Below are 13,811 nucleotides of genomic sequence, written 5' to 3'. Positions count from 1 at the left end.
AGTGGTAGAATGGTGTTCTTTTTGAGTTTCTTTGATCAGCTGGCTGTATTTTGGTGAAAAAACTTGTAGGAATCATCTAAAAACAATATTCATATACTTAAAAGTGAACGCTTTCTAAAAGAGATTTCACATCAAACAGACAATATATTTAAGGATCACTGTCCTGAAATTGAGGGATCTCGATCTTTTGCATAGTTATTCACTTGACAGGTTACTCAAGATATTAAAAATATTATACAGAAACAGCACCCCTCATTTGATCATTCTGTAAGCTAAAAAGTACTACTATCTTTCACATGAGATCTGTGACTAGTGACAGTCCTTTGTTTTGCCCCATGTTAGTTTACTACAACTGCAGTAACAAATCCACAAATGAGGTGGCTTAAAACAGCAAAAATTTATTTTCTCACAGTTCTCAAGGCTAGAAGTCTGCAGATCCATTCTCCCTCTGAAGGCTCTATAGAAGAATCCTTCTTTCTCTCTTCCTAGCTTCCAGTGGTTGTCAACAATCCTTGGCATCCCTTGGCTTGTAGCTTCATCACTCCAATTTTTTTCTGTCTTCATATGGCTATCTTCCCTTTATGTGTGTGTCCATGTCTTTGTGTCCAAATATCCTTCCCCTTTCTCTTATAAACGTACCAGTCATTGGCCACCATAATCCAATATGACCTCATTTAACTTGATTACATCTGCAAAGACCCTATTTTTCAAGCAAAGTCGCAATCTAAGGTTATGGGTGAATCTGAATTCTGGTAGACACTGTCTAACCCAGTACAGCTGAAGAATCAAATCTGCTGGAGAACTATCAGAAAAGGCATTTTGTTTCAAATTCAAGCCTTACTCATATTAATACCAGACTGATATTTTTTCTATGACTACAGCTTGAAATATTTTAAAAGGAACCAGCCACAAAATAAGAACTCTGATTCCAAACCTCTGTGTTAATTTTTGAAAATTATAAATCCATAACTTGTACTCACATTTTGTATAAGACTAAGTTCTTAGAACTCACAGTGTTTTCAATAAGAAAGAATCTTTCAGAACTTCTTTCATTCATAAATACCTTTGATTCATATGATTGAGGGCATGCTAAATGGTTTAGAGGCCATTGAATTATGTATCACTCTTATGTGTGATCATTATGAAAAAAACATTTTTAGTATATGAAGAGGGGCCCAACGGAAAGATTTGTCTGCATGGTACTACATAATCAGCTGGGAAAATGTTCAGTAGAACACTTCCTTTTCCTGCATCTCCAACCTGGAATTTTTACTTTTCATCTGTGTGCTTTGGTCCATGTAAAGCTAAATTAAAGATACTAAGAAAGCAGAGCCTTCAAATGGCCAATTGTGTCTACTATTCATATCAGACATAAGAAGCAAAACTACGTAAACTTGCTTGATATTTTGAGTGAAATGGCTGGGGGTTCTTTAAAGTGTTCATAATTTAATATTTCTATTCTCTATGTAATACCTTATAGTTCATCTCTATGTAATATTTTATATTTCATCATAGGCTACAATGTTTACCCTTATTTAATTTTAATATTTTTACTTTGCTTCTTGATTGCTGGATTGTCTGGCCAGAATTTGATGTTTATTGCTATTTTGTGTTTCAGGGACTCCATGAAAAGACTGGTGCCTTTACAGCTGTTAAAGTGATGAATGCTCGTAAGGTAATATTATATCCTGTATGTATTCCGTTCCCTTAGTGGGCTATAGTCTTGGGATAAACAGTTCAGAAAATATTATATAGTATTTTTATATCATTATAACATATAATTATTTTAATCTGGATTTATTAATATTTATCATTTAATATTATTTATATCAGTATATTTTTATTATTAATTTATTATATTTACACATGAAAAAGTTTCACTTACAGAGAAAGTGCTATAAATTTTAGTATTCCATAAAAATGAAGAAAATAAATGTATTCCTGTCTATTTCTAGTTGGTTATCTGTTTCCAGGGATAGTAAAAAGTAGATTTCCCCTAATATTGTGTTAATCTTTCTGTGTTTCATCATATTTTTCCCTCTCTAACCATTCTCTTTGAGAATTGAGGCCATTGGATTCTCAATGACAAGTAGAAGGAAAGAACTTGTCAGAGATGCATATTTTTCATGTATTTTCTGACAGATGAGCAAGAGAGACAGTTTAATTGGCACTATTTCTGCTAACATTCATAAAGTTGCCATGATTCATAACATATTGTCATAGAATTTGCTAAGTACTGATTTCTGTCTTCTTTCTTTAGCACGAGTGCCTTACTTTATCAGGATAATATTAGCATGAACATAGCAAAGGTCAAAACATTTTCATTTCACTATACCCTAAAGGAAAATTCCCAAATATTACGTTTGAAAAACTGTACATATTCACTGAATTGTTGTCAATGCCATAAACTGTTCTTTTCCAACTTGTGCAGGAAGTGAATTACTGAAACTATTTAAAGAGTTGCATGCTTTTTGTTTTGCCAATAATGTCAGATGTTGCAAACCAACGTGTGTTTCAATGGATTTTGAGGTTTTGTGGATTTATCTTACCCTACAAACCATGACTTCCAAATAATCAGCCTAGTACTTTTTGAGTGAGACTCTCTAAAATACTTATTTCCTTTTTTTAACTTGAAAGACCTTAACCCACATTTAATCTATGTTTCAGATACTCTAAGTTGAAATAGTTAAAAATCATGTTCAGTCCATAGATAGTACCAATTACCTTGTTTTGTTAGGGGGAATAGCACTTTACTAACATCGAATTGTAATCTCCCATTAATATGGCAGTTAAATCTGTTACTATGAATTTGGTGCCAAGTTTCTGTATATATAAGAATCTGATTTTTTATTAAAACTATTAGTGAAAATTGATAGAGGAATAATATGTTATTCTTCCATTTAGTACTAAAAGAGCACAAAGTAGTTAAGAATAAATCATTTTCAGAGTGTACCAGTGGGTCTAATAACATTTTGTTCTTGGCATTGCAGACCCCTTTACCTGAAATAGGAAGGCGAGTGAGAGTGAATAAATATCAAAAGTCTGTCGGGTGGAGATACAGCGTGAGTACAGAAAGTCTTCATTAGTCCCTAGGCAGTCTTTCCTTTAATTTTCAACTCTAAACTAATCCTTTTGTATTGTATCATTATCTTTAGAAAGCCGCAACTAAAATGTTCTTACCTAAAGGTGATAATGTATTTATATCTTTTAACATATTCACATAGATTCATTCATCATATTTGAACACTGACATCTGTCAGAAAGCAGGGCCTAAAGAAATGGTTCCCTGAACAGGTAAGTGTTGACTGAAGGTGAAGGATTGAGTAAACTCACAGAGCACAGAGTCCTCTAGCTGAGTAACAACAAAAGACGTGATGGGAACAAGAGTGAGTTTTACCTAAAATTGGCCTTGGCAAGGTTCTTTTCACACCTTTTACATGGTATTCTGGACTGACTGGCTTTCCCCCCATTATGATTTTAAGAAACATTGCCATTGTGTGTGAGCCCAATGAAGACTACTCTTTTTTATTGTGAGAATAAGAGAAGATAGAAAACCAACAGGCTACCCAGCCTAAAAGTGTTCAGACATCTGGCACAGTACTTGAATACATGAAGGAGCGTGAAGATGCTTTCTACTTGAAGCTTTTTAACTGACTTACAAAGCAGTCTTTATGACTCCAGTAATTTGCTGGCTCTAGAATAACTTCTGTCAAAGGGAATCCTTTTTCAGGAGATATTGATGATCTAGATGTTGGTGATCTATCAAAATATTCTGTGGGCTTACATGTAAAATTCCTGCTCTTCTTATCAATGTAATTAATTGATATATTTTTTCTTAATTTTCTCCCCTGTACTTAACTAGCTAGTATTTAAATATTTTGTATCTTAATAAATATGCTCTCAAGCACATTAAAAATAACCTTTCCCATTAACAATCACATTCAGAAAAACTTTCTGGTTATATCAGGAAGGTGTTGATAAACAGTTCCATGATTCATTTAGTAAGTACTAGGCTCCTGTTTTGTTTACAGTGTGTCTCAGGAGACAAAGCATATCCAAATGAAACAGGTAGTACTGATTAATAACATGCTTTGGTAGATCAAGAAGCTGTGAAAAGTAAGGTATGAAAAATATAATTGTTTGACCAATTCTGGTTTCATCAAACATTTGTATTAATAAACCCTTTTAAAGTTCTTCCCCAAACCTTCTCTGGTATTCTTTCTATAGGGAAAAATATTTTGATTTTAGAATTGGGTGAAATTGCAAAGGAAGTTTTGGCATCCTTGAGCTGCCTCTTCTTGACAAAACGCAGGATATTCAGTCCACTCTGGGCTCAACTGGCCCTGAGCCAGAAAATGCTGTAGCATCATATTACTGGGTTATGTGTGAGAGTTTTAAATTACTCACTTGGCCTGATGGATATAATGTACTTATGTGTTTCTCACAAGCTCAACTTCCTGTTAATTGAGAATGGCAAACATTCTAATGCTTTCCAAACATATCTGATCTTGGTTTATTGGTTTTCGGGGAGTTTACATTTATTTGGGAAACCCACTCTTAAAAGTTTTTCTAGTTGTGAACTTTGAATTCTCTGATTATGTATTTTAGTAAGAAAAATAACTGCTAGCTGTTCAGCCAGTTAACATCTCTAAATCATCCTGAATCCTTTGGGATAAGAAGTTTATGACTTCACACGCATCTCTTTATTTCAGGGGTTTATGGAAATAGTAATAATGTGGAAGTCTACAAACATGAGTTCAAATTCCAAGTCTAACACTAAATAGCCAAGAAGTTCTTGGAAAAGTTGTCTTTCCTCTCTAGGCTTCAGATTTCTCACAGGTAAAATAGCATCAGAATGCTTGGCCTACCTATAACAGGGTTAAAAGTATGGTTAAATGCAATCACATAGCTGCCTAGAGCCCAGCCATTCTCTTGATCCTGCTTGGAGACATGAGATTTCTAACCCATAAAGAAAATGAAGCTCCTTGAGAGATCAAACTACCAAACAAGTTAAAGGACTCAATCTGATCCATGCTTCTTTTTAACTTGTTTTTTGCTTTCTTACCCTCACACCATTATATTATTTATTGTACTTTCTTTTTTTTATGAGTTCCTGTTTCTCTCAGCAGAATCTTGGTGACTTGCTAGTTAACTGAGAGGGCCCCTGTACATACAGAATTGCTAGTTCCTGAGGTTTCTTTCTATATGATGGCAGATATTGTTACCACTTCAAAGAAGAGCCACATCATAAGGGAAGCAGAAAGTTTAAGGGTCCTACATGATAAGAATGAAGGCCCTACATGATAAGCCATAAGGATAAACTTTTAGCTTTGTGGAAGACAGGTTAAGGGAATTCTAAGGAAACTTATTAACCAAGCTTCCCTGGGAGGCTGAGATGAAACTGAATCCTGAACTTCCATATAATTCGCATACTACAAGTTGATTGTTTTATTTGTTCAGTCCTTTATTACACAATAAATACAAAGAGAACCTGTCATTGATTTCTAACTGGCGAAATAATGCTCCATCCCCTCCCATAAAGACATACGATTCTCTCAGGATTTATTTTCTAGTAATTGAATGTTTATGGATAAGTCCACTAGAAAATCCTAGGGGAATGCTAAAGAATGTACTACATATATACTTTCCCCTACCCCAGGTCATCGAGTCAAGGTAACTGAGGGAAATGCTGGGGAGAACTAAAGATTGTTAGAGGTTCACCCCTTAATTGCTCTTAATGCCAGTTGTCCAATTCTAATTCATTGCCCAAAAGAAATCAAAGGTATCCTTTTTCACTGGATTTCAGAACTGGAGCCTAACTGTATCTTTAATTTAAAAATCTTCTTTTCTTTACATACTACAAATAATTTCACTTTGTACAATAAGAGTATTCCTGAAAAGGTTATATAAATTAAACTTTTACAGATGCTGTAGGAGAGCTTTTTATTTACAATGAAATGAAATTTTGAGCTAGTAGGAATTCAAATGACTCTGATGGTGAACCCATTTGTCTAGTTCAGGGTCACTTCCTGATTCATTTAATGTCACCCTCAACTTCATTATGCACTATCTTGTGTTCATCAACAGCTATGTCATTCATGCATGTGAATCTTATTTCCCTGTATGTAAATTCCTTTAAGCTAGGGCTATGACACCTAAATGAATAAACCAATGATAGGTTCATTGAAAATTCCCAACAAGTAAGTTACCTTTTTGAAAGTTAATATTTTAAGATGTTTCTCTTAAGTGTATTGCACCTGTATACACAAAAAAATACAGTGATTTTCAATTTATTAAGAAATGAAGAGCTTTTTCTAGACTGGCTAATAGTAGTTACAGAAGAATTATGGGAACTACTTGGTTGTCAAGGTACAAGCAGACATAGCTGAATCTTAGGGAGAGAGAATTGCTTCCTATTTCATTCACTCTGCTATAACAAATATGCTGGAAGTGAAAAGTTTCCAGCACATGTTTGTAGATTATGGTAAGACAGAGAGAGAGAAGTGTAGTTCTGATAACACTCTATTTCAAACGAGTAAGTCAAGTAATATACTGTATTCTAATACCTTGCATTTACAGCATTCTTCTGCCGAGGATTTCAAAGAATTTTAAGTACACTATCCCATTTGCTTCCACTAACATTCCATGGAGATAGGTAATAACTGCCAACTTAGATTTCTGAGGATAAATTGAACCTAGGGAAGATTGATTAAATTTCTAGCTCTTGGCTCTCAGTGCCAGAACCCAGGTGTCCTAATGCTCAGTGTAGATGCTCTTGTCTGATGACATCATACTGTTTTCTGCCAGAAATGTCTCTTGACATTATGTATTCTACTTTGGCGATCCCATCCAAAAAGATGGCTTCACTTTATCACTATATAGATAATCCTCAAAAACAATACCTCTAGCCCTGACCTGTCCCCCAAGTGGCAAACCCATATCTCCATTCTGTGCAATTCTAAGCTTCCATAAAAAAGAAGTGCATTTATGTTTATTTATATAGAAAGATGGTATTTAGATATTGAATAAAACATGCAAGTTGCAGAATACTGAGAAAAATATGAGTTGTTTAGATTAAAAAATAAATGCTATATATATATATATATAATAGAAACCACCCATTTATCTCTGTCATTTCTAGCTACTGCATTAGCATATTAAAATGTCAGAGGAATATACACTCAAATGTTACCATTGGTAGAAAGAAATGTTCAGTGAGAGTAGACCACTTGCCTATCTCTCTCTCTCTGCGTGTGTGTGTGTATATATGTATATTACATTTTTTTAACATATTTACTACTGTAGTGATTAGGAACATAGATGACTTTAAGTACATCTTTTTTAAAAATCAGCACTAATCAAACTAGTACCTTTAAAATGCAATTAATCACAAATTAATCAGGGCAGTGTGGTACAAGCGTAAGGCTAGAAATATAGATCAATGAAATAGACCTATTTCCATACATCTACGGTCAACCAGTTTTTGATATGGATGAAAAGATGATTCATGGGGAAAAACTAGTCTTTTCAACAAATAATGCTGAAACAACTAGATATCCACATGTAAAAGAATGAAGTTGGATCCCTACTTTAAATGAAAATTAACTTAAAATGGATCAAAAGCCTAAATGTAAGAGCTAAAACTATAAATTTTTAGAAGAAAACATCAGAATTCATCTTCATGACCTTGGATTTAGCAATGGATCCTTAGATATGACATCAAAAATACAAACAACAAAACAATTGGTAAATTGGACTTCATCAAAGTTAAAAATTTTGTGCCTCAAAAGACACTATCAAGAAAATGAAGTGACAACCCACAGAATGGAAGAAAATATTTGCAAATCATATACCTTATAAAGTACTTATATATAGACTATATAAATATACCTTATGATTAAATAATAAAAGACAAATAACCCAATTGAAAATAGGGGTAAAGATTTTCTATTAGAAATGTCCCATAGACATTGAATGGCATAGCTTAGGAACTTTGCTCTCTATTCTTATTCTACAGGATGAAGAAGAGGATCTCAGGACTGAACTCAACCTTTTAAAGAAGTACTCTTTCCACAAAAACATTGTTTCCTTCTATGGTGCATTTTTCAAGCTGAGCCCCCCTGGTCAGAGGCACCAACTTTGGGTGTGTATTTAGTTACCTTGATCTTATTCCGTAAGACAAAGTTTCACTTGAGGATATACACTTTCATAAACTGAGGTGTCACTTTTGTGCAGCTACAGGAAAACTTAAGCATTCAATTGTTCAAATAAAAATAGTATGCTCTGATTCCTGGAAATGAGAATGATAAAACAGGGGGAAATAACTTAAGTGCCTGGTAAGTGACTTATGGGTAGGATGGGAGAAGACTCAAATCAACAGTGGAAATATCTAATATATTTCTTTTTAAATAGAGTTTTGCTGCTTTTAACTTTATGTAATTACTACATTTGCTTGTATATTAAAGGTATTGCTAAGGAGACTACCTGATGGACTTGGTAATAATGACTGGATAAATATCGATTCTAATTAGCATTTAGGATGAGCATATGAGTGCATTTTAAATGTTTGCTAAGTATATGTACTTATGTTTAAAAATAATTCCTAGAAACTTATTTCTAAATAGTTAATTGATTTGTCCTTTTATTAGTCTTTGTGCCTATAGTTTCATGAATTGCAAATCAATGAGATACAAATTTTAGAGGCTAACTGAAACCCACACTACAGTCACCAGAATTGTTGCTGCCTCCCAGTGTAGGAGACATAATCAAATCACAAGAAAATGAGCTTTGGTCAAGGATACCTTTATTTAAAAAGGAGTATTTTGAACACAAACTGGGGTTGGTGTACACTTGCTTACATTTTGATTTCCAATCCAAGTCAAAAGTAGCATTTTTAAAAAATAATAACGGAGACTTTTCAGTATTTTCAAGAGTCAAGGAAAGGGTCTGTTACATTTTATATGTGGACTTTAGGAAACAGGGCAGTGGACATTACAGAAAGGTTTTCAACAAGGGATTCAATTGAAACAGTAGTTCTCAAACTTTAGCATGCATCAAAATCTCGTGGAGATCCTGATAAAACACAGATTGCTGGGCCCCACACACAGAGTTATTGATCCAGTTGGTCTGGGGAGTGGATCTACAAATTTGCACTTTTTAACAAGTTTACAGGTGATGTTGATGCTACTTGTCTGGATACCACACTTTGAGAACCCTCAAATTTAGAGATCTTCAGTTTTACCCTATTTTCTGCCAAATGTCCAGTTAACTAAATCCTCTATTCTCCAACAATCCGAATTCAGATTCTATTAAATATCACTGCACAACTTTAATGGCCACTGTTATTTTTTTCGGCATACAACATTTGTCTTTTAATATGTATTTTACTTACAAGATTTTTCCTCTTGACATTACGGCAATTTCCTCATTAGATATGTTTATTAGTGCTCAGTTCCTTCAGTCATTCAACATATATTCATTCAAAACCCATGCAGTTGCCAGGTCTTCTGCTAGATGCTGGGGGTACAATAATAAGCTGAATTGACATGTCTCTGGGTCATAGAAGCTTACAGTCTATCTGCAAAGATGTATATCAATCAAATAATCACACAAATAGATGTATTCGTGGCCAGAAAGGAAATAACATGCTTCTGTGTGGGCAAATAACAAAGGAATCTAAATCAAGTTGGAGAATGAGAAACTCTTCCTGGAGAAACTTTTCCTTACACTGAGATCTGAAAGATGAATAGGCAGTGTGTGCAAAAATTATTTATGGAGGTAAGAAATTTCATGGGACCATTCACACTTTCTTGCCCACGTAAATCAGAACAAGTAGGAAGTAAATGAGTAATTACCATTTATAAGTGTATGTCCCAGGCACTGTGCTTACAAACCTGGGAAAATGAGAATGCCTTGTGTTCCTTTCACAGTAGAGCTCTTCTGACTCAGGTAATACTAGCAAGATTTTCCAGTGTTCATGTTAGTGAATGGCTTTAATTCAGGTTTGTCATGGCTCAAAATGAGCTCCTTTTCTTCCATTACCACAGTGTACATATTATGCCCATTATAGTTAACACGAAAATTAACCTTTAATGGTTTATCTGTATTGTTGGTTTTGTTAGGAACCTTTTGTGGTTTATCTGTATTGTTGGTTTTGTTAGACTTGTTTCTTTTCTTGAGGGGAAAGTGCACTCAGGTAAAAGACATGTAATATATCAGTTGTGAACAAATATAAACTAAGGAAGTCATTTTCAGAAAAGAAAATCTTAGTACTCCAAAGGGAAATAAGGTAGGCTTTTTGAATATTCATGATTGGATTTTTATCCTTTTGCTTCTCTTCATTTATGGCAATAATTAACTTACCTGCAGTTTAAAAAAAGAAGGCATGTCTTGTTCAGTGACAAAACAGTATTGACATGGGCACTTTAATGCATAAACCTGTGCTTAAAGAAAAGTTTACGAAGTTGATTATAATAGTTACTTTCTCCTTCACATTGTTCAGTCTTCTATTTAGCTAATATATAGAAGGAAATTTACTAGTTGGGCACCTGATTCATTAGTGGCAAAAATAAATACTCTGAAAAATTGTACTTATTAATAAAGTAAAATCTGAATGAGACACTGTCAGAATATTAGCCTTAAAATAGACTTTCCTTAGCAGTAAAGTCATTTGGCAAAAAAAATGCCCTACAGTGATTGACAGTTTCTCCCTTAGAGTTGTAGTTTGCCAGTATCTTGGGGGAAAATATTCTAGAATTTGAAAATAAAAGCAAAATAACAATAAAAAACAAATCTAGTCTTAATGTTTAAGTGTAACTTGTTTTGAGATTCTCCATATCCTGTAAACTGTTTCCTCAAACTGTCCTTTTTGTTCTACTCCAGTCATCACTCAGGCTTGTTCCCTGCACAAGCTTCCTTTCGAAAGGCATGTACTCATTCCGTTTTCAATAAACAATGTTCTCCCTTCTCAGCATATCCAAATACTACCTATCCTTCAAGACTTAGCTCAAATCCCACCTCCTGGTTAAAAACCCCTGGTGTGGTACCTGCCTTCTCTCCCTCCACAAATCTTTGGAGTTTTCCCAATTCTTTATAATTCCACTAGTCTTGGACCAGACAATTGAGCCAGTCTTTGCAGTGTCTTAATGGATGAACATTACATTATAAATGCAAGCCATATGGACTAAAACTCTCCAGATATTTTCAGAGAATTACTTTCTATATCTTGATACTTTGCTGGCTTCCCTGCAGATGGTGATGGAGTTATGTGCAGCAGGTTCTGTCACTGATGTAGTGAGAATGACCAGAAATCAGAGTTTGAAAGAAGATTGGATTGCCTATATCTGCCGAGAGATCCTTCAGGTGAGAATTCGTATAGTCATTCTACCCTGACCTTGAAAAAAACCTGGGAGTAATATATACAATGTGTCTTATATGTGCTCATATAGGACGGTTTAAGAATTCTAAATGTAACCTCTGGATCAGAATATTGAAAAAGACCAAAAGGCTTTAGAGACAGCAGATTTTCAGGTAATGTCCTTAAATGTTAAGGTAGATCACCAGATGGTTACCAGATGGGTAACCAGGTCCTTCCAAATCATGGCCTGTAATAGCTCTGTCAAAGTCAGACTATAGTGTTCAATGGGTTATGGACATAATCACTGTCATTAGAGATTAAGGTAAATTGAGGCAGAAGTCAGTGTTTTGCTGAATGGCCTCAAACCATCTGCAACTGTTTCGCAGAAAGATAGCCTCTTTGAATAATGTCTTGCTTTCAAAACATTCTTAATTTTGAACACCAAATTGGATGAAAGTGACAGTTTTCTTGCTCTACCAAACTCAAATTTTTCTTTGTGTCTTAAGTGTTTAAGGTCACCCAAGAAGAATATTAACAGAACTGAACAGCACCACTGATAAAAAACTAGAATATCTTTCCTCCCATCTTAATTGGATTCACTTATGGTAATCATGTAAATAATTGAGTACAAACTCTGGACTGAGTTTAAATTCTGGTTCATTGTGTATTTTCTGTGTGTCCTTGAGACAAGTACTTAATTTCTCAAGATCTCATTTTCCTCATCTGTACTTTGGGGTGATATTAGCACATTCCTCAAAGGATTGCTATGAAGATTCAATAATTTACTTCATGTAAATCACTTAGCATAGTGCTTGGCAAAGAATAATGACTCAATAAATATTAGCTGTTTTTGCTGTTACTTCTATTATTAATCCCCAGTTAGATCTGGAGCAATCTCACTGAAGCCAGGGCAGGGGTAGCCAGGTCACGGGTTAGTATTAGTGGTGAATGGTCTGGAGACAGCATGGTAAGCCAATACAAATTGCAAATACTTTAAAATGAATTTCCATATTCCCCCAAATTCTCAGCCTACAAGGTTGACTAGAAAATATTTTGGACTAAACAAATGGTTGGATGAGGAATAGAGTAAAGCAATGACTGAGCTATGATATTTAAGATGTCCAGGTCTTTACTCTTATGGTTAGTTGGAAAAATGGAGGCTACAAAGGAAGGTAAATGGCCCAATGTATACAAACATTAATTTTTGGTGTTCTTTTTCTTTCATGGGTGTCCTGATTTATTTTCCTTTCCTTATAGCCAAAAGTAGTATTTCTGGGAACTGGTTGTAGTAATTCTAGCCTAAAGAAAGAATTTTGTCTGAAAAATGCAAATCTGGGCCATTTTTCTTACCAAAAGTTTTTCAAAAAATACTAAGAACAGTACCAGAAAAAGAGAAAAAATATATACTGATGTTGGGGTTTTTTTTTTAATGTAAATATACTTATGCAGGGCTTAGCTCATCTTCATGCACATCGTGTGATTCACCGGGACATCAAAGGTCAGAATGTGCTACTGACTCATAATGCTGAAGTAAAACTAGGTAAGTTTATTCATATAGTACTTTAAGTGAGGCCTAAAATTTCTTAATGGAGAAAACTCCTTTAAGATTACTGTGTTTTCTATCATGTCACTAACAATCTTCTCTATTTATTTAGGCTGTATTTTCCCTGACTGCCGAACAAGTTAGAATTTGAAATTTTGCTTGGGTTGGGAGGTGTGGGACAAGAGAAAGACACACCTAACTGCTTCTCTGAAATCATATAGATAAAAACAACTTTTAAATTATAATGGGAGCTTTACATTTTGGTCATTGCTTTACCCTCTGTTAGGTTTAGCTATTATATTTATTTCAGCAGTTGAATTTAGTATTTACCGTGTGCAAGTTTCTGTGCCACGGACAGGGATTAAACAAAGAGATAATTCTTCCCCATCACAAAGCCATAGTTTCCAAAGAATATCAAAGAACCTAAGAAATTTTAATTTACTTAAGCACAAATTGCTTCATTGGAATTTTCCCTCAAATATTTAAAGAACTGATACCAGTTAGAAATGATGCTCCAGTAATATCCAAATCAAATTCAGAATTAGAAGTCAAAAGACCAGAAAGTCCCTGGCTTTCTATTCTAGTGTTCAGGGTACAGAATGGCATAAGTTATTGAAAAATAACTACACTTATTGTCTCACAGGCACACAAGGAACAATATGTTGCATCTTTAATGTTTTAAATAAATATTGTTGGTTGATTTTTAAATAATACCATACAAATAACGTCAGTACTATGTAATGGCAGATGACCTCATTGATATAGAACATAAATCACTAGTATCTAATTGTGTATTTTTTATTGAAGTATAGTCAGTTTACAATGTTGTATCAATTTCTGGTGTACAGCATAATAGTTTTGTATTATTTTTAATTACATCAATTCTTGCCTACCATGTCTCTAGCATGACCT

At 34.2% G+C, this 13,811-nt stretch overlaps 1 protein-coding gene across 1 annotated transcript in view; it reads left to right on the top strand.

Annotated features, from left to right (window-relative positions):
- NRK (Nik related kinase) overlaps window positions 1-13,811 on the top strand; it is a 92,704-nt gene that overhangs the window by 52,530 nt on the left and 26,363 nt on the right. The window contains exons 3-7 of the mRNA XM_032474694.1: window positions 1,619-1,675; window positions 2,991-3,062; window positions 8,018-8,143; window positions 11,251-11,361; window positions 12,806-12,920. Coding sequence (XP_032330585.1) covers window positions 1,619-1,675; window positions 2,991-3,062; window positions 8,018-8,143; window positions 11,251-11,361; window positions 12,806-12,920 — 481 coding nt within the window. The remainder of the gene's footprint in view (window positions 1-1,618; window positions 1,676-2,990; window positions 3,063-8,017; window positions 8,144-11,250; window positions 11,362-12,805; window positions 12,921-13,811) is intronic.

The sequence above is a fragment of the Camelus ferus genome, chromosome X (assembly GCF_009834535.1).
Source record: "Camelus ferus isolate YT-003-E chromosome X, BCGSAC_Cfer_1.0, whole genome shotgun sequence".
In the NCBI taxonomy this organism is placed as follows: Eukaryota; Metazoa; Chordata; class Mammalia; order Artiodactyla; family Camelidae; genus Camelus; species Camelus ferus.
This window is presented reverse-complemented; position numbering and strand designations above follow the sequence as displayed.